We start from the raw sequence: 20,469 nt of genomic DNA, 5'->3' as shown, positions 1-20,469 counted from the left end.
CTTAACATTTGGGCCAAATGTGAAGAAATTCCCTTGAGACGTTCTTAAGATATTTTGTTCACAAGTATGGAACGTAAATACGTACAGTGGGATGTATGGATGGACTGACAGACAGCCCAAAAAAATAGTGTCTCCGGCCATGGCTATCACCAGTGTGGACGCATAAAAAACATGAAATCACACAGTTAAAACTTACATATTATTTTCACATTTTATCCACGGATAATATGTTACTAAACAGAACAGAAAGTACTGATACAGTAGTAGACAGCATTTTAGGTCACTTTCTCAACCTTGGAGAAGGGGGCCCAACATGGTGCGATATTAGACACAGATGTGGTTTTTGGTACTGGGGCCAAATGATTAATCACATTCAAATCCACATTGCAATGTAAGAGAATGCAATTTTCAAACTGCAAAAGCTGTGATGAAAAAACAAAAGTTTTTTTAATGCTTCACAATGTTACCAACCAGAGGGCTGGAACACTGCCCTACATTCCACCTGACATGCGAATAAGATAAGAAGAAAACAACTTTGAAAATGCCACAAATGCCTTGTTAACTTGTTGTATGTTATATGTTAACATATTATATGTTAACAAGACTTGAAGTTAAAAGTTTATATATTCTACTGTGATTGAAGGTTTTTACAATTCAGTTAGTCTCGCTCACCAGACCTTTCTCAAGAAAAGAAAGGTCTGGCTGGGCCGACTCTTACTTTAAGATTGGAGGAAAAAACGCCCCGGCTGCTTGTATTTCTTTCAACCAATCACAATCATTCTGGGCGGTGCCACAGCAACGGAAAAAATATTGCCGGGGGGAAACAGGTTTTGGTGTAACACGCCCACAAAAATATCGCCTACAGGACGCGAACAAGATCAAACACCGCAAAAGTTAGAAAAGGACGTGTTGAAAACAGTTGAAAACTGCTACACAACCAGAGGTGGTAGGGCGGGACTTCAGCGGGTGGCTCGTTCCGCCCAATGAGAGGCTGATCTATGCAGCGAACTTCTGCCCACTCAGACTACAATTCAATAGTTAAATAAAGATATGCATATTCACATCAAATAATGTATTAAAGCAACATTGACCTTTCTGGAAATTTAAAATGTAAATGAATTCCACCAGAACTAAAAACTCATAATTATACCATTCTCACGATTCTAAGAAAACTCCGACCAATCATTGCATTTGGACCGAATGCAATGATTGGCCGAGCGTCCTGTCTGTCTTCCACATGTGGAGGCCTCCAACTGACGTAACCGCTTGTGTAACACCTCCCGGCTCTGCTTTCGAGTGATGGCGAAGACTGATGCAGCTTCATCTTGAGATAAAAAGGGCCGAGATGGTCGCAGAGTTTCTGCTGGACAGGTATTTTTAGTTTGTCTCTAATGTAACATAGGCTACAACGTTATACATGACAACACAGCATTCAGTTGCTAAAAGTTAGCCTACTGTAGCCTAACGTTGCCTGAGCCTCTGTGTTATCTTCCTTGTTTGTTGCCAGTCATCAGTACTATATAACGTTAGCATTTATGTTATATTATAAAACTCATCAGTCATCACTGATCCCAGATAAGTTTCAAAACTCCAGGGTTGCATTTGACTGTGCAGGACATTATATGACGACACAGCATCCAGTTGCTAATTGCTAACGTTAGCCTACTGTAGCGTAGCCTGTGAAACATTAACGTTATCTTCCTTGTGCGTTTCCACTTATTAGTAACATTATTGCTACTATCTAACATTAGCACTGTAACCTTATTCTAAAACTCATCAGTCATCACTGACTTTGACTTTTGTTTTAAAATGTGTTCAAATGTTAATGTTCAAATTCTTTCGAAGTGCTGTGTGAAATGCAAGAAAGGTAAGAGTAGCTTTAATTCATTTCATTTCATAATACGCAGGCCTGGCTTAAATGAAAGAGCAGTTTATATGTTGATTGTATTCAATGTTGTGTTGGTCATATGGTTTATTGCTTGTGTATAGTGAATTATGCAGAAGAGAAGGAACTTTTTTTAATCTCATACTTAATCACAATCGCAACATTAGTCTAAATAAATAATAATTTTCCCTTATCTTTCAGCCCTAGTTGAGACTGATGTCTTGATATTAGTATTTACTGTAGTAGTTCTGAGAGCAGACAGAGAGTCTCCCATGGGGCTGTATCTGTGAGTAGCATTATGAGAAAATATTCATGTGATACTACTGGAAAATAATTTCAAAAGTAATGGGTACCTTGCCCAGAGTGTCTACTGGTATCGATGACATGGTAATGGTGGCCTACCAGAAGAGTTCTTAATGCAGTCAGCATGGTAAGGGACTGTTCATTAAACAGAACAGAAATTATTGTTGGATTTTCAAATTTCTGACAGTCCTTGAACACATCATGTGTAATGAGGGCTTCTGTCAATAAATAAATAAATAAATACCAAATCTGAGCCTAAAATAGTGATATTTCATCAAAATCATTTTATTCTATGTTTCATTTTAAATTTGGCAACAATTTAACCATTTGCACAAACTAACCAACATGCACAACAGAAGTGAAAAACCAAGGCTTTTTTCAGCTTCTCCGGGGAAGGTCAAATTACAAAAGAAAAGTCACACCTCAGCTACCCCCTTCCTCTGATAAGTAAAGAACAGTCCATAGATACTGTAGATGTAGTTAAAGACATTCAACATAATGTGTATGAACAGTCTGAAGAGAACAAATGAATGACCAACCTGTAACCCTACCAACCACCCAACAGAGACTGACAACCACTGACCTGAGACAGCCCAGAGGGCTTCCTCCACCTGCTCAGCATGCTGGGTAATGTTGTAGATTACTACATCACAGTCCATCAGTTTTGAAAGTAGTTCATCTCTGTTCAGTTGCTTTCATATAAACAGGAAATAAAAGGAGACATGTCAGAAGTCATTGATTTGAACTTTATCTTAAAGGGGAACACCTCCTAGGAATTCCAATATGTTATTTCAATGGCCAAAGAAAGTTAAATCAATATAAGCAAACATAAACTACTCTCCCTGTGATGGCATAGTATACAATCTGGACCTGCTCCATAGACAATGAATGTTTGTTTTCCTTTTTATACCCAAATGAGCTTCATTCTATTGTAGTGTTCTCAGTCCTGAAACAGAAAATGTATCCAAATAGAACAGAACATTCCCCTAGCTGCTCTGTGTCATCTACAACATATTTCACTATTCATTGTCTGTGGAGCAGCTCCAGACTTTACACCCTGTAACGATGGTTCCCAACTGGTCCATCAACAAGGTCCAGATTTCTCCTTAGTCATTAGTTTAAGGTCCACACAGTTAAATATATTCAGCTGTGTCATACTTTTGTTTGGCCATGTCATCAAACTAATTTGCTGTCTCTAATAAGTAGCTGTCTGTTATTGGCTGACTCTACACCAGGGAACAGCATTTCAAAATAAAAGCTTAGATTGAGAAATTTGCTGTAGGCCCTACTTCAAAATAAAGACATTAAAACTAGTAAAGGAAGTGTCAGACTACATACTGGAACCTCTCACCCATATTCTAGGCCGATCTTTGGCAACCGGTGTTGTTCCCAAAGAGCTAAAAAAAAAAAGGCAAAAATTGTACCATTGTTTAAAACTGGTGATCAAAGCAATTTCACAAACTATCAACCTATATCCATTTTACCTTGTTTTTCAAAAATCCTTGAGAAGTTAATTTACAGTGGAGTATTAAAACATTTACAAGAAAATAATAGCTTACACGAACATCAATATAGATTTAGAAAGCACAGTTCTACTTATATGGCACTTTTACAGCTCATTGACAACATACAGGCAGCTACTGATATTAACAACTATTGTCTAGGTATTTTTTTTAGACTTATCCAAAGCATTTGATACTGTTAATCATGATATTTTGTTTGCTAAATTACAATTTTATGGTTTTCAAGGTGACACACTTAAGTGGCTAATTAGTTACATGGGTGAGAGAGAGCAGTATGTAGTAAGGAATGGTTGTGCATCTACCACTGTTAATATAACATGTGGATTACCACAAGGATCTGTATTAGGACCTTTATTATTCCTTATTTACATTAATGACTTTTCATCAGCTTGTAAAGCTTCACTACCTCTTTTGTTTGCTGGTGATACGAACATGATTTTGTCACACAGTGACCTACACACCCAAATAAACAACACAAATGCAAGATGGTTTAAAATTAATAAGCTCTCATTAAATGTGAAAAGTCCAATTTTATAATCTTTGTAGGTAGAGGTAAGAGATATCAGAGGGATCATGCTGGAGTTTCGATAGAGGGAAATAAAATTTCTCAAGTGTCTTACATTCAATTCTTGGGGATCCAAGTGGATGAGAATTTGAATTGGAAAAAAACATTAATTTCATTCATACAAAAATTGTGAAGTCACTTGGGATCGTCAGCAAACTTCGAAGGTTTATAAATGTATGTTGTTTACTGACCTTATATTATACCATGATTTATCCTTATTTAATTTATGGTAATATTGTTCGGGCAAACACTTACCCCTCCAAACCTTCATAAACTTTACTTGCAGGAGAAGCGTTTTGTACGATTGTCAACTTTTTCTAACAACAGATCCCTCTGCCCCTCTCTTCAAAAAACTGAATAGCATGTCTGTGTACAACATCAATATTCATCAGATATGTGTTTTTATATATAAATACATGTTTTCACCCTGTCCTTTACCATCTTCTTTTAAAAAAAAAATTTCATGTTAAATTCCCAATTTCATTCTTATACTACTAGACAGGTTGATTATCTTCATCTTCCTTTTTATAAAACTAAACACGACCAGTTTTCCCTCAGATATCGTGGTGTGCAAATATGGAATGCTGAAAGACATATTGTTATGAGCTCATCATCTTTCAAAAAAAAAAAATGAAAAGGAAATGGTCATTTCACCTAATTCATGAAGTTTATCTGTGTATGCCTCTTTTGACAGAAAGGTGCGGTCCCTCGTATAAGCCTGTTGGCTTCTTGACCTCTCCTGACACATTTATTTTTATCCTTTAATTTGGTTTTCTTTTAAATCTCTTATGTGTGCAAAATAAATAAGATTACAAAAACCATCTGTGCATCACTTGCGGTCCATTCAGAATGGACCCACGACCCACTTTTGGACCACGACTCAACAGTCAGTAGCTAATGCCCTATGACATGACAAATTTGAGTTTCAGCACTCTAGATTTTGGACCTGGGAGAACTGCTCATGTTTACAAATATTTTTGGGATATTTTAAACCATAGGAATAACGTACAAATTCTGAAAATGGACATAGTGCCCCTTTAAGTAGATTAATAATGTTAATTTGCAGTGGCTAACTCACAGTATCATTATATAGTTACAGCACAGCCTTTTGTCTAGCACTTACGAAATACTCCTCCAGGACATACGGTCTGTCCTCATCACATCTGTCAGAGACAGTTCCAACAATGTGAAAAGCTCGTGCTCTGCTGTGGGTCACTACTGTGTCCTCCATAGTGTCCACCTGTCCATCAGGATCAACAGTTGCCCCAACCACACATTCACACAAAAACTGCAAACGACATGGAGACGTCAGTTATGTTGCTGACCAAAGCTGCTCACACCAGCATGTGCAAAATCTAGCTACCTCAATTTCCTGCTATGTTAACTGTTAAGCTACAAACCTTCCAATGACTGGTAGCCTAATTAACGTTACTAACTGACTCACATTAACACTAACACAGCTGCTACTGAATTCTGACATTTCACAGTGAAATATATTTACCTTGGCGATACATTTAGAAGCGTATGAGTCGATGTTGTTGATAAAAACTCTTTTAGGTGGGTGTCTGAGTTTCTCTATCCTCGTCTCCGCCATTGTAGCCCGTCTACAACCTTTAGCAAGTGCAGTTAGTTGGTGTCCCGTTACCATGGAGCTGGCCCTCTCGCGCAAAACACCTGCCGATAAGCGAAGCGTCTCCGCTCGACAGCATCCGGAAGTGCAGAGATCTCAAACAAACTGCCCGGCAGATTGTTTGCAAAATGACAATTTAAAATCTGTTTCTGGGGCGTCCAGTAGGGTAGGGCAGGCAGGCATCCCATAGCCTACACAAAGGCGATATCCTTGCCGCAGCGGCTGTGAGTTCGATTCAAGCCTGCAGCCCCTCGCTGCATGTCACTCCCCTCTCTCCCCCTTCATGCTGAAGTACTATAGTACTATACTCTCAAATAACAATCTTAAAAAAATCTGTTACTGTCGGGTAGAGGTGGAAACACTAACAGAGACATCGTGTGAAATATGTATGTCTCCATGTAGCATCAGTTTATCACAGTCAGAGATGGGCAAAAATACATCAAAATGTATTTTGATACAAAACACAAAACACTCCTCAAATAAATGTATCAAAATAAAATACAAAACACTGGTGCCAGCAAATGTATCAGAATACATGTATTTTGTATTTTCAAATACAGAAAATACTTTTTTTCTTTTTCTTTTTAGCAGCTCCCACAACTCTACAGGTCACTCTGTTGGTTGGTCGGTCCACAAAGCTTTTCGTGAATAACTCAAACAGTCCTATCATCACCATGTATTGATACAGTAGCCAGACCCAAACATAAATCATGCATCAAGCCAGTTGACATCTGTCACACAAACTTTCTTTTTTTGAGAAAGGTCTGGTGAGCGAGGCTAGTCACACTCAGATAAAATATTTACCTTGACAATCTGTTGAACTTGGAAGAAGAGAGCAGCAAGGTAGTCTACTGGTAGTGTGGGTCCATCCACGTGAGCAGCATGCCTGGCAAGTCAGTCTAGTCTAGCTGTGCTGTGAACCGTCCACCAACGGTCTCACTAAACAGCAGCAAGATACTGTAGCTGCTGTAGCTAGTTAACTTGTTTGCTGTCTAACTCGGAGCCTTTGGAGCCCTGTGTTCAACTTTTAAAGAGAAAAAAAAGCTAGGGACATGTAAGGTAGCCTAAAATATTATTTGTTAATTCAGATTTAGATTCGACAACTTCATTGATCCCACATAAGGCAATTCATTTGTAGCATACTCATCCCAAGCATCAACCACAACATACAATTTTCTATGTTATGCACAGTCCAGTAAAACAGACCACTAGGTCATTGAATGGCAAGTTTAAAAAAAAAAACATATAAAATATTTTTTAAAAAAGTAAAAAAAATATTGTTACATCCAATATTATAAGAATTTGTAGCCTATTATTTATTTATTTTGATTCGTGGAGAAGGTATTTTGAGTATTTTAAATACAAAATTACTCCACTCAAAAGTATTTTGTTACAAATTACATTTGCTTTTTATCGGCCTTATCAAATACAAATTACAAAATACTCAAATGTAATTGAAATATGTATTTTAAATACAAGTAATAGAAATACTGCCCATCCCTGATCACAGTAATGCACATAATGCAGGGCTGTCAAACTAATTTTATTCCATGAGCCATATTACAGCCAAAGATAATCTGCAGTGGGTCGCAAGTGAAATCATTCCATAATAATCTTTAAATAACAACATCTCAAGATGTCTCCCTTTCTTTTAGCGTACATAAGTATAAAATGTCTATCCATGTATAGAACTAATGATGAACACCCTGAGATCTCAAGAAAAATTTCAACACTGTATCTCAATTGTTCCACATTCAGTCAGTCTACTACTCACTGTCATCACATATGCATCTTCACATACATTTTTCCTCCCGTGTAGTCATACTGGCATCACCAAACTGTGGAAGCTATTGAGGAAACAGGTTCAGTTATCCCAACTTACAAACCATTTACATATCTAAAGTTTTGGCAGTGCATTAGCCATAGGGTTCAGCTAATACTGCTTAAAGATAGAAGTCTAAAACAGATTCTTTTGCACTGAAGCTGCTGATTGACAACATTTTGCCCAGTGTTGAGTATCTTTCAATATGACCACAATAAGTATTCATTGTTTTTACAGAGAACTGCATTCTGGTCTGACACCTATTAGCCTTCACAAGTGCACCGATGTTAGGTGTGCAAAGTCATCCAGTGGACTGGACTGGACCCTTTGGTGGGCTGGTTCTGGCTGTATGTTTGACACCCGTCATAAAAAATTTAACTTTAATCCACTATTTGCATCAATGCAAAGCAGCCTTACCAGAGTCTTGGGTACTGAAGACTATATCCCAGCATGAACCCTACACACAGGTCCCAGATCCATTATCTATCTTAACCACAGGCTTCATGTACAATCTATGATTTTAATACACAAGACCTGGCCACAGTTTGATGTGATGTAGACTCAAGGACACCCTTGAATCTCTTATGGCCATATCAGTGTACTTGGCCTCAGTTAGGGAGCATGATTATGAAGGTTCTACCCTGCACCCCAACAAATGTTCACAATTTCATCAGATAGAGTACCTAGGTTAGTGAATGTTGAAGCCAAATTAACTTCTTTTGTGCCCAAGACTTTTAATAACTTCACAGAAAAAACAATCTGATCATTTAGCACACCTAAGTATTAATAAATTAATCACAATATCCAGTGCACAGTGTAAATCATTATTTCACAGTGGAATCAATATTCTGCTGCCACAGCAAAGTTATCAAACTGAGCCAGTTCAAAGGAGTGTGTCCCTATAGCAGCCCAGCCATTCTTTGGTGTCAGTACTACAGCATTCTTCCACAGCGGGTATCCATTAAGCATCCCTGATGCATACTGACCCTGCAGGAGAGAGGGAGCACAGTGACACATTTACTGCACAAACTTACACAGTGTATCTCTTTATCTGCTGGCTCATCTGACAGTCAGTCACATGCATGTGGTTGAGAGGTTCAGTTACCTTGTGATTACATTGTAACCAACATTAACAACCATCACTACAGGTGCACTCAGCTCCTACAGAGAAACACCCAAGTCAGTCTATGGAGATTAAGCAAGATTGTTTGCTTAGAAACATGTTTATGTTTCCTTATTAATGGGACTTTATTGCGTCCTGCTCAATCAACCAAGGCTCTCAGTTGTCTATAAAACCTTTAACTTTCTACAACACTCTCATGTTGGACTACAACTATTATTTTCATTGTCAGTAAATCTGCTGATAGTAAAAAGGCTGCTATGTGGAATTCTGATCTAATCAAATTATATCTAATCTTATCTAAATGTCCTGAACTGCAGAGTATTTCCATTCAGTCAAGCTGCTATTCTGTCTGGGTTCCATAGCTCGTCATATCAACTTGCCAAAAGCCATAGGTTTGAATAGGACAAATAACAGTGTCAGTAAAAAACCTTTCCAGACATTAAAGACCTTGTGTCTACACTTACATGCACAGTGAGTGATAAGGTGTGCCAACCATATGCTCGGGTACCAGACTGTCCCTCTGCGAGTACAGTTTGTCCAGCTGTTGACAAAAGAAGAGAACAAATCAGTCTGGCACAGTGATCAGTGGTACAGCAATAACACCTAATTGACCATGTAAAAAACACATTGCTGGTTTGGTCTTTTTATGGGATTTGTGGCAAATAAAAAACATACATTATCGCCTGCCTTATTCTTTAAATGTCACAATAGCACTTCTCTCTTTACATATTTCTTCATTTTTGGTCTCCATAATAACAAATGTCTTGATGAAGAGGGTGATAATACTGACCAAGGTCATTGGTAACTTTGTATGTGCCATCTGCAAACACCCAGTAGAAGACTCCCTTAGCACTGCGGATTGACTGGCCTCCTTTATCCACCCTGGCTGCTATGAACACACCACCAGTCTTAATGCTCTCCATGAAGACATCACATGTAAGTGTCAGGTTCTGCCTGGAGAAACAACAGGGTGTTGTTAGGTTGAATAGATAGCTGGCACACACCTGGGCTTTAGAACAGTTAAGTAAGTATAGGTATTTGCCAAGTTACATTCTCTTAGTGGGACACCGGTGCTGAAAGTGAACACTATGAGGTACTTTAAGGTACCATCACCTCACCACTGATAGTCGCCTATGACACTGATGGTCTGGTCGGCATCAGCCGCCCATGTGATGGGTCTCTCAGTCAGAACCTGTCGTAAGGTGAAGACGTGAGGTCCAGGGTCAGTCATGTTGATATAGTATTCAAACACTCCCGTCTGGTCAGCAAAGTGTGGAGCCTCTGAGAAAGGAGGGTCTCCTACAGAGGGTCAGATACAGAAATGGAGAAGATGGACTTTATTAATCCTCCAGGGGAAATTCAACGTTTTCACTCTAGGGCTGGGCGATATGGCCTAAAAAAAAAAAAGAAAAAAAAATCTCTGATTTTTTTCATAACAAATCCGATTCACAGTTTAAATCGACCCTCCCCCACTTAAAATCAATTTTCAGAAAAATATTTGCGGCCTGGTAGCATGTACCTGGGGTCCAAAACTTTCCGCATGTGAATAAACCCCAGCTTTTCCACAGTGTATATGAGCATCATATCGCTTGCAATATACATTGCGACTGCATCCGTGATTGTTCTCCACCGGGCCCCTTTCTTATCATAAGGCAGTGTTTCCCCTACCATTATATTGGGGGGGGCGCCCCAAGTTAAAGCCTCAGTGTGTAAAAATGTTGAGTAACAGTGACATCAGTGGTCAAATTCTAGATTGCAGGGCTCACTCACGCTCACTCGCTCACCCCTTCCGTTGGGTAAGTGACGGTGGCCTCGTAGGACAGAAAGCCTAGCGTAGAAAGAGATGGCATCATCCACGAGTTTTTCAAGTTTTTCAGGAGCAGGCTTATCTAGCGATGAGGAGAATATTTATTTAGGAATCTAAACCATGCTACGATATTGTAGCGACCCTGCAATAAATGTTCTGTTATAATGTCAATGTTCTGTGAGTTAATGGCATGTTTGGGATTGAATGAGTAAAGGTAGGGGGGCGGGGTGCGAGTGTGACAGGGATGAAAACTGTGTGAGTGCGGGTGCTGGCGAGCTGGAGGAGAGAGCAGGAGTGCACAGTTGGAGTTACAGCTAAGTTCTTGTTTGTTGGTTGTTTTGGCATGATTAACTGTACTGTTCAGTAATAAACGGTGGTTTGCCGAATAACTGCGTCATCCTTTCCACACATCCTGGCGGACGCTACAATATGTTATAGCTTAGCAGTGACATATAGGTTACCTATGAGATATAACGTTATGTTAGGAGTGTTTTATCTCTAATTGTTTTGGTAACACGAGCAAACATTAGCACAGTAATGCTAAAATAACATGTTTTATGTGATAGTCACAGCACAGTGCGGCAAATATAGGTTTGTACGATTATAATATATGCGTCTCCAGAGTGTTCTTCCACAGGAGTTTTTTCCACCTGGAATAAGCAACGCTGATATTCACTTGCGTTTTGTCCTGTCCTCGCTTATCTGATCTTTTTCTTTTATTTGGTGGCGTGGTTTCCCTCTTACGGGGCAAAACATGTACATTATAGGAATCATATAAGTACAAAGCAGGTTCATGCAGAAGCACCCCGGATTGAGCTTCACTTTAACTGTCTCCAGTGACGGCAAGTTCAAGGTAAAAGCGAAAGGCGAAGCGCGTATATCTCTTTCGGCCACTGTATTCAAATATTGCGACGCAAGAGGGTAGCCTCCAGCATACCGCTCCCTGCCTATGTATATATAGAGAAATCATTCTAAGCCTATGAGAAAGCTTCCATTTGAATGTGAGTTGCATTACACTTTAGTAAATATATATTTATGAAAGCAATAGTTGATATTTGCTAATAAACAACCACGTAAATTACACATTGTAACTTTAATTTTATTTTCTATATAGCGCCAGATCACAACAGAGGTCATTTAAGGTTACCTTTCCTATAGGACAGGTCTATACCCTGTCCTTTTATTAAACAAACTCAATAGCCTTATGTTATTTATCTTATTTACACAATGGCATGTCATTTCTGTCTCTACATGGTGTGCATTTACAATCCTCCTCCCTTCTCTGTGTCGCGCACGGTGGAGTTCGGCCACGATGCGTGCGCACGCTCACACACACACACACACACACACACACACACACACACACACACACACACACACACAACTTTTAAGCAGTAATTTTTGTAAGTCTGTGTCATTTCAAGCATAAGAGTTGACTTTTATCAAAATGAGAGACCTAAGATTTCCAGGTTGATACTTGAACTTGCATGGTCATGCAGGCTTGGGTGACATTTCCTGCAAATCTTACATCTTAAATCATTCATTTTAACTTCAATAATGTTCACAGGAGCCAGACACTTTATTCACATCCATAAAAGAGTGTGTATGTCGCTGCATCATATTCAAGTGGGGACCTGTGTCGTTTTGTACAAGCAAAGAGGGGACTTGAGTCAATATGTAAAATCTATCTTTTTGTTATAGAGTCAAACTTCACAACAAGATTCCATACATGAAGTCTTCTTTAAAGGTCTGCATCCTGTTTTTTTGATTCTGAGAGAGGATTAAGGTTAACTCCATCGAGACACTGAATATTTCAGCACCCTATGAGGTCTTTTTATGATGGATCTGAGAGAGGCATTAGCAGTTAGTGTAAATATCTAATTTTTGTGTACAATATGGGATCGGATCTGTGATTCATATCCAAATAGATTAGTTTTTCTCTTCAAGATAGATTCATGCAAGATTTCTACATAATGTGTATTTTCCAGAAAATTCATTGTATACACAATTCATACAAATACAAACATACAAATACAAAACAAAGTGTATTCCTATAAATACAGCTTTTTTAAGTCTTCCTTTCTTCAGATTTTTAAGTACTTATTCTATTATCCTATAGGTTTGGGTTAAGCACAAAGTCACTTTCAAAAAATGACTTAATTGACATCTAGTGCTTGTGAAACATAGGAAGAGGAAGGTTTTCCTTTTTGACTGAGAAGTTTTATAGGTCCACTCTGATGTCCACTTAAAGTCTGATAAAAGTTGTACTAGTTGTTTTCTTTATTCTGATTATTATTCTGCTGCTCTCTGGATGGCCCTTCAGTTTAATATAGTCTAAAGCTTGAAATCAGCTAGTAAAGGGTATTCACCAAAGTTGGGCCTTCATGATTTGTTACAAAAATAAAACATATCATGGTTCAAGAGGGTATTATGTTGAGAATTTTATTTCTTTCTCATACGTATTGTTAATTTGACTTGACTTTTTAATTCATCCATGCTGGAGTGTGATTATCGCTCTATGCTATCCAAGAGGGAACTTGTGTCATTCTGTGCCAGCAAATAGTGGACTTGTTGTAGACCTGTTGTTTCATAAAGTATAATCCTATATGTACAAAACAAAGCGTGTTCTTATAAATACTGCTTAAAAAAAACCTTTCCTTTCTTTTGATTTTTTAGTATTTATTCTGTTATCCTGTGGTTGTAGGTCAGCACAAAGTCACTTTCAAAAATTGAGTTGATTGACATCCAGTGTCTTGGGAAAACTGGGAAGAGGAGGGCTTTCCTTTTGACTGACAAATTTTAAATGTCCCCTCTGATGTCCACTAAAAGTCTGATAAAAAGTAGGGATGCACCGAATATTCCGTAACCGAATATATTCGGCCGAATATTGCAAAAAACCACACATTCGGTATTTGGTGGAATAAGTTAAAAGCAAGGCTGAATAATAGCGGCGTGTTTTGATAACGCAATCAAACAGTGTGCCTTGACGGGCGGAGTAAAATATCAGCAGTGTGGTGATCCGCCTGTCACGGCACTCGCATTTGCGACTAAAAATAGTTTTGAGCGAGCAAAACAGGCTTAAATCATTCAGCACGCTGTGCGAGCAGCCTACAGATTTCAACCAGCAGCAGAAACAAAAGGCGAATCCCACCGATTGTGGGTTGAACGGGGGTCACAGACACAGACAGTAATGCATTCCTGTCAATTACGGCGGCCATCGGCTTACCGGGTGACGGAGAAGTCAGCTCCAATAATATCCTCTTCTTGGTGTGTGGACTGCCCAGAAGTACCTGAACAGCTGAGCCAACCGAACACAGACCGTACGTGATAGGTCAGAGGAGAAACGAGCCTTTCACGGCCTGCAAACATCACCGCACTTTAGGGACTGTTCGTTACTTACGAAGGGGAGGAGGGTGGCTGGTTGATTTTTATTTTATTTATTTATTTTATTTTGATCCCCCCTATGTTCATCACTTATTGATGCTGTTTTTGAAGTATGAATAAGTCAGTAAGTAATTTATTCCACTGAAATATCATTGATGTATTATAGAAAAGTGATTTATCTTTTTATAAATGACAAAAGCACATCTGCCTCATTTTCGCTGTGGTATCCTGATACTACTCAGAACCATAATATTTTCATTGGTATCACACAGTGGGTCCTAATTTTGGTACCATGACAACACTAATCTGGAGGGGGTTCATCTGCAAAAACTAATGAAAAACTAAACAACGATATTCGGTATTCGGCCAAGCGCTTAATATTATTCGGCTTCGGCCACAAATTTTCATTTCGGTGCATCCCTAATAAAAAGTCTGAAGCCTGGCTATTTTATTTCTATCATTATTGTGGTTGTTTTTTTCCTTTGTTTTTTAAAAATTGTTAACTATTCTGCTGTCCTCTGGATGCCCCCTTATTTTAATATCATCTAAAGCTTGAAAGTAGTTAGTAAACAAATTCACCAAAGTTGGGCCTTAATGATTTGTTACAAAATTAAAACATATCATGGTTCAAGAGGCTATTATGTAGAGATTTTTATATCTTTCTCATAAGTATTGCTACTTTGACTAATTTCTTTAATTCATCCATGCTGGAGTGTGATTATCACTCTATGCTATCCAAGAGGGAACTTGTGTCATTCTTTGCCAGCAAATAGTGGACTTGTGCTGTTTCATAAAGTATAATCCTATGTGTGTAGAGTGAGCACAAAATTAGTTTTTAGTTATTAATTAAAGGTGAAAGGAAAGGATTACAGCTGGCCATTTCATACATAATTGTTTTTTGTTTTGTTTTTTCTATTTTTCATCCTTTTTAGATTCATAAATATTGTGCTGCCTTTTGGGTAGCCCTTTATTTTAATAGTGTTGAGCATAAAACTTCCATCAAAGCTTAGCCTTTATATTTTGTTACAAAAACATAATGTAAAAAATCATGTTTCAGGGCACTAGTTGCTTCACCAAGTTAATAGGCCATTTACATACTAATAGACTTTCTGTGGCTGCAAGCCATTCACACTATGGGGAGTGTTAAAAAGCGACGTGTGTGACTGAGGCGTTAAAATCCTGGCTCCAGCCAGCAGAGGCACTGCTGAGTATGCACTTAAACACTCACACACCTTCAGGTCCCCCTTGGCAAAATTTATAAAAATTCACCAGAGGGGTTTAGACATGATTTTATCATGATTTAAAGCATGACCAAGAGGGGACTTAAAAATTGTCCCGTTGACCGTCACGTCCCCTGTTTGTGAGTATGTAACGACGTGGAAGTCCACTGTTAGCAAGAGCACAGACACAGGTGAGCACACACACAGACACAGGTGAGCACACAAGAGTGCTGAAGAACTCATTCCCTTTCTTGGGGGAAGGCTTAGCCCACTCTGAACTACGGGAGCCCAGCGGGGTGCGTCGGTGGCGGATTTTAAAGAGAAACTCCATTTTCATTAAAACAAATCGACCTAAACTACAAATTCGAATTAATCGATAAAATCGATCTATCGCCCAGCCCTATTTCACTCTGTTTTAATGTACGCACAGGCCCGAAATCCTTGACGGTGACCAGGAGGCAAAGTGGCACCTCTCCCACTACTAGTCCACACTCCATACTTGGTCTGACGGGCACTTCAACCTGAGCTACTGCCACCCCACAGCATTTTGTAATTTAATGCTTCTACAAAATCAGTACAGAGTACATGGGGAAATACAAGAATTACATAAAGATGATAACAAAAGCAACTTTGAGAAAGCTCATGGTTTCCACTGTGGCCCCGTCTTATCATTTAATGACTTTTTTGGGACTTTTCATTGACTGATTTCTGTATGAAACCTTGCAACATGAGTTAAATTATTTCTATATTAATAACATTTTCCAAAAGGGTTTATTTCTCTGGTTCGATTATTTTAATAAATCATTATTTGTTAAAATATATATATATATATTTTTTATTAATCATTTTCTTGTCTGGTAAACACCTCCCAGAATTGTGTATTATTTCAAGAATTCAATGACCAAACTTGTAAATAATTTGGTTCTGTGCATGCCACACTTACGAACATTGAAGTTGTCCTTGTAGACTTTGGGGAAGCGGGTAGAGGGAGGCGGGTCAGGGTAACTGCCCTTCTGTCCTGTTGACATCGTGGTTAATGTGTACACCTCATCTTCAGCCAGGTTTAAGGTGAATGATCCATTCAAAACCTGAAATCATCAAAAACACATAAAATAAGTAAATGATAATCTTAAAGAATCTTTCCACTTGAATCTTTTAAAACTGCCTCTTTTACCTTTAGTGGAGTTAGTTTCTCAAAGAAGGAGGGCTTTTTTGTTTTGAAGTTAAACTGTGACCGCCATACTTGGAGTTCCTTAATGGAAGCCTAGGAAAAATAAATAACCTATAATAAAACAAAAAGAATCACTCGCTAACTTTTAACAGTGAGATGCAGACCTTAGAGGAACTTACAAAGGATCCCTCCAGCTGGAAAGTTGCACTCTGGGATGTCACATTGAAGGGAGGGAGAGGAGGTCTTACGCACACTGAATGATTGTGAGTCTGTAGAGGAAATGGGAAGAACACATTCATCTATGTCTTTAGTCTGTGTTTTCATTTGAACACAGCAGTATAAACTTTGTTAGTGTATGTGATGAAAATAATACCAGAGGCCCCGCAGCAGCTTAAAACATGACGGCTAAGATTAATTTCAACACTGACATCTAAAATAGTATTGGTTTCACTGTTCTTTCAAAATTCTATGCAGCTACATACTGACAAACTGTATGAGATCATTTATAAATTAGGATTTAAAATTACAAAACTAGAAGGTAAAATTTAAACATCAGAAGAAAAAAGTAAAGAATCAAAACAGAAGAGCTTGCCAACTTGCCATGGTTTCTATGACAACAGTGAGGTTTCCTTTCTTGTCAGTCAGGGCTACGTAACTTCCACCTTGTGCCAGATGACCAACAGTCTGCAAGTAGGTCCATCCTGGCTGGGTGAACTGTGTGGTGTGGGCTAGAAGATAAAAATACAGTGCAAAACTGTCATGTTTATTTATTAAACCATTTCTTATGTATTGAAAACTGGAAAATATCTCCATTACAGACATACGTGACAGTTAAATGCCTATAACGGTTATTTTGAGAAGGCAGGTCTTATTTTTGATCAGCAATGTCCTTCAATCCCAGCTGATTCTTTAGAGTGCTTCACATCATCAAGTACGTCCTCAACCTCTGCTCTTTCATTTGATTTTGAAGCTTTCCAAATTCCTGATGTTTTTCATGTGTAAAATATCACTGACCCAAAAAAGGGACCCCGGCCTTATGGCCTGGACCTCTTAGTTAGGGTGCTTTCACATCTAACCTGTTTGATTTGGTTAAAATGAACTCAGGTCCATTTACGTGGTTGGTACGGTTTGTTTGGGCTGGTGTGAAGGCTGTCAGTTGAATCCTGGTGCGGACCAAACAACCGAACCAAGGCCGTTTGAAAAGGTGGGTCCACTTCCAAATGGACTCTGAAGCAGTTCGTTTGTGGTGTGAAAGAAAATGAACCAACCACAAGACTTTATGATAGCAGATATGTGATTTTAGCAGGATTTCGACAGCTAAACCAATAATAAATCCATCTGCTGATGGTGAAATCTGTCTGTGATCTCATAACCGAACCAAAACTATAATGCAACAATTATCAAATGAAATGAACCCAACTACAGGTGTGAAAGCACCCTAAAAAACTGCTGCGCTGGTCATTGTGAAGCCAATCAACCACATTAACTTCATCAGCTTCCAGTTAATTGGAAACAAGCTTATAATACACCACTGCCTAAAACAAAGACTGGCCAATGTCCAATCTCTGTCCTCTCAAAAGTCTCAGAATCAATAGTTGCTATCCATTGGAAATGGCATATTCTCATATAATAATTTAAATGACAAGCAATCCTGCTTCCAATCAAAGCATAGCATTTTGAAAGTGACAGATAATTTCAAAGAGGCTGTAGACAACAAACTCACGTGTGTTTCTGTTTACAGACCTTATTAAGGTTTTGATACTGTGGACCATCCACTACTCATTAATGCCTTGCTTAGTGCTGGCATTTGATGCTTAGCGGCATAGTGGTTCCACAGTTATCTGACTAGCTATTCACACATCGTTAAACATGGCAATGTCATGTCCGACCAAGTCATTGTGAAGAAGGGTGATCCACAAGGAACAGTTTTGGTATCCTTGCTTTTGTTCTAGTATTTCATGTTAACAACATGGTAAGTTTAAATTCTATTACAGGGTTCAACGCTAAGGTTTTTTTTCCACTTGCCCAGTCGGGCAAGTTGGTCAGAGATCTACTTGCCCGAAGTCAGTTTTTACTTGCCCTATAAAAATTGTTTAATTTAAGCTGCTATCAAACAACAAAGACTGCAGTTATTTTTATGTTATGTAATCTTTATTTACACTGTATTTATTAATTAAAACAACATATGTCATGTATTGTAGCTTAATTCCTAAACAAAAATGACTGTGTGCTTAAAGTGAAAAATTTGTCAATCGTTCTCCGTCTATAATTTTGCGCACTGGGCTCGGGGTCAGGTTTGGTCAGGAAAATGCGGCCCGAGCCACTCTAGCGTGCTCACCTGTGTGTGTGGTGGAACTACGCTGTGCGTGATACAGAGAGCAGAGGAGAATTGTTAACGCCTGACCATGTAGAGACAGAAATGACACGATGGCATAACACCATAAATAGTATATTGTTATGTTATTATATGAAGCGTCCGTCGCGCAAAATAATATCAATGGGGGCTGTGAGCAGGACATTGTTACACAGCTGTGCCTGTGACTTCAGGCAGAGAGACCGCTGCATCAGAGCAGAAGGAGCATGTTTTAAAATACATTTATTTTATCAATTAGTTATTAACTTTTACTATTTTTAGCAACTTGCCCGATCGGGTAAGTGAGTTGTTAGTTTACATGCCCGACCGTGAGTTTTACTTGCCCCGGGCAATCAGGCAATCCTTATTGTTGAGCCCTGTATTAGTACCATCTGTACACAGATGACGCAGTCATGTACTCCCATGCCCCAACTGCAGTGGTGGACTTTTCAGATCGGCAGACTGATTTTAACCCCTACAGCACAACCTTTTGAATCCGAAATCGCTCTTTCATTCAACCTAAACTGAAACTGCGAATTTCTCCACTGGAGGAACTAAAGTTCCAACCCTCTCCATCAGTACCCTTGATGGTGTCTCTAGTCAATCCATGAATAATTACAAATAATTGGAAATTTTGTTGGGCAAATTTCCAAATTTTAAACACAACATTAATTATCATTAAATTCACAGTGTGCTCTCAAAACAGACTTACAGACATGCTGAAGTCCTGTTTCCATGGTATTAAGAAAATGCTTAGTTGCTGACCTATTTCAGACTCGGTTTGAATTTGCTGATAGTACTTTCAGGTTTGCTTTAACATCCACCTTGTCCAAACTTGACCCCCAAATCACTCAGCCCTGAGGTATGATGACACTAAGTCAGATCTCATCCCTGTACCTAATATGGCATGGTAGGATGGTCTTCTCTCACTTTGCATAGGTTACAACACTGGTATAGCTCTGACGCCCTTACACCTTACATTACAATGCATCCTATATACAGATTGTATTGAGATGTGATTTAACCTGCTTACATTTGCAATTGGTATTACTGTATCTCTCTAGTGTCCACACTGAGATTTGATTGCCCTGTACAACTCAAACTACCAAACATAGTCCAAATGGCCCCCAATCCCACCTGTCAACCGTTCTTATGATAAAAATAAAAAAATGTTTTTACCATTAAAAAAAAAAAAAAAAAGTACATAGGTAAAAAGTACGTAGGTCTTAAGTTTTCTTTGTTATATATATCAGAGCCAGTCAGGAAGATTTAGAAGGCAACAGCAAGGTCAAGAGCATAAAGCAGGCCTCTCTGGTTGTAAAGACAGTGACTGACAGGAATATAGATTGCAGATGAGGGAGACACCACAACAGGGTTAGCATCAGATGAGAGAGAAACCAGCACACAGAGGGCCACCCATGTAGTTCTTGTATGTGGATTACCAACACAATTTCGTTTACACTTGGGTTCAATGTGGCCACAATGTGTCACTGACCGCCTCCTGAGGTGGTTTGGCCAGTCAGATCACAATCTGCCCTCAGTGCCTTTCGGGTGCATTTACACCTGAACCTTCATGTGATTACAATCTGATTGTAATCAATCAATCAATCTTATTTATAAAGCAGTGTTTCCGCTACATTCTTTTAGCAGCGGCGCTGCTGCTAAATTATTGCCGTTGCTGCT

At 38.8% G+C, this 20,469-nt stretch overlaps 2 protein-coding genes across 7 annotated transcripts in view; both read right to left on the bottom strand.

Moving 5' to 3' along the window:
- The window catches only part of ak7b (adenylate kinase 7b), a 30,948-nt gene extending 23,657 nt beyond the window's left edge, over window positions 1-7,291 (bottom strand). For 3 of the 5 annotated variants that reach the window (XM_049596257.1, XM_049596256.1, XM_049596254.1), the window contains exons 1-3: window positions 5,778-7,291; window positions 5,400-5,564; window positions 2,772-2,880 (exon numbers count right to left, since the gene is read on the bottom strand). In XM_049596257.1, the coding sequence (XP_049452214.1) occupies window positions 2,772-2,880; window positions 5,400-5,564; window positions 5,778-5,924 (421 nt within the window). In that variant the 5' untranslated portion in view covers window positions 5,925-7,291. The remainder of the gene's footprint in view (window positions 1-2,771; window positions 2,881-5,399; window positions 5,565-5,777) is intronic. The other 2 variants (XM_049596258.1, XM_049596259.1) reach the window with 2 other exon arrangements.
- A 139-nt stretch (window positions 7,292-7,430) lies between these two features.
- The window catches only part of galcb (galactosylceramidase b), a 36,897-nt gene continuing 23,858 nt past the window's right edge, over window positions 7,431-20,469 (bottom strand). For both annotated transcript variants that reach the window (XM_049596267.1, XM_049596266.1), the window contains exons 10-17: window positions 17,034-17,161; window positions 16,613-16,702; window positions 16,437-16,526; window positions 16,206-16,350; window positions 9,970-10,150; window positions 9,642-9,805; window positions 9,316-9,392; window positions 7,431-8,715 (exon numbers count right to left, since the gene is read on the bottom strand). In XM_049596267.1, the coding sequence (XP_049452224.1) occupies window positions 8,569-8,715; window positions 9,316-9,392; window positions 9,642-9,805; window positions 9,970-10,150; window positions 16,206-16,350; window positions 16,437-16,526; window positions 16,613-16,702; window positions 17,034-17,161 (1,022 nt within the window). In that variant the 3' untranslated portion in view covers window positions 7,431-8,568. The remainder of the gene's footprint in view (window positions 8,716-9,315; window positions 9,393-9,641; window positions 9,806-9,969; window positions 10,151-16,205; window positions 16,351-16,436; window positions 16,527-16,612; window positions 16,703-17,033; window positions 17,162-20,469) is intronic.

This window comes from Epinephelus fuscoguttatus, linkage group LG14 (assembly GCF_011397635.1).
Source record: "Epinephelus fuscoguttatus linkage group LG14, E.fuscoguttatus.final_Chr_v1".
Classification (NCBI taxonomy): domain Eukaryota; kingdom Metazoa; phylum Chordata; class Actinopteri; order Perciformes; family Serranidae; genus Epinephelus; species Epinephelus fuscoguttatus.
Note: the sequence above shows the minus strand (reverse complement) of the source record. Positions and strands in the feature narration are given on the sequence as shown.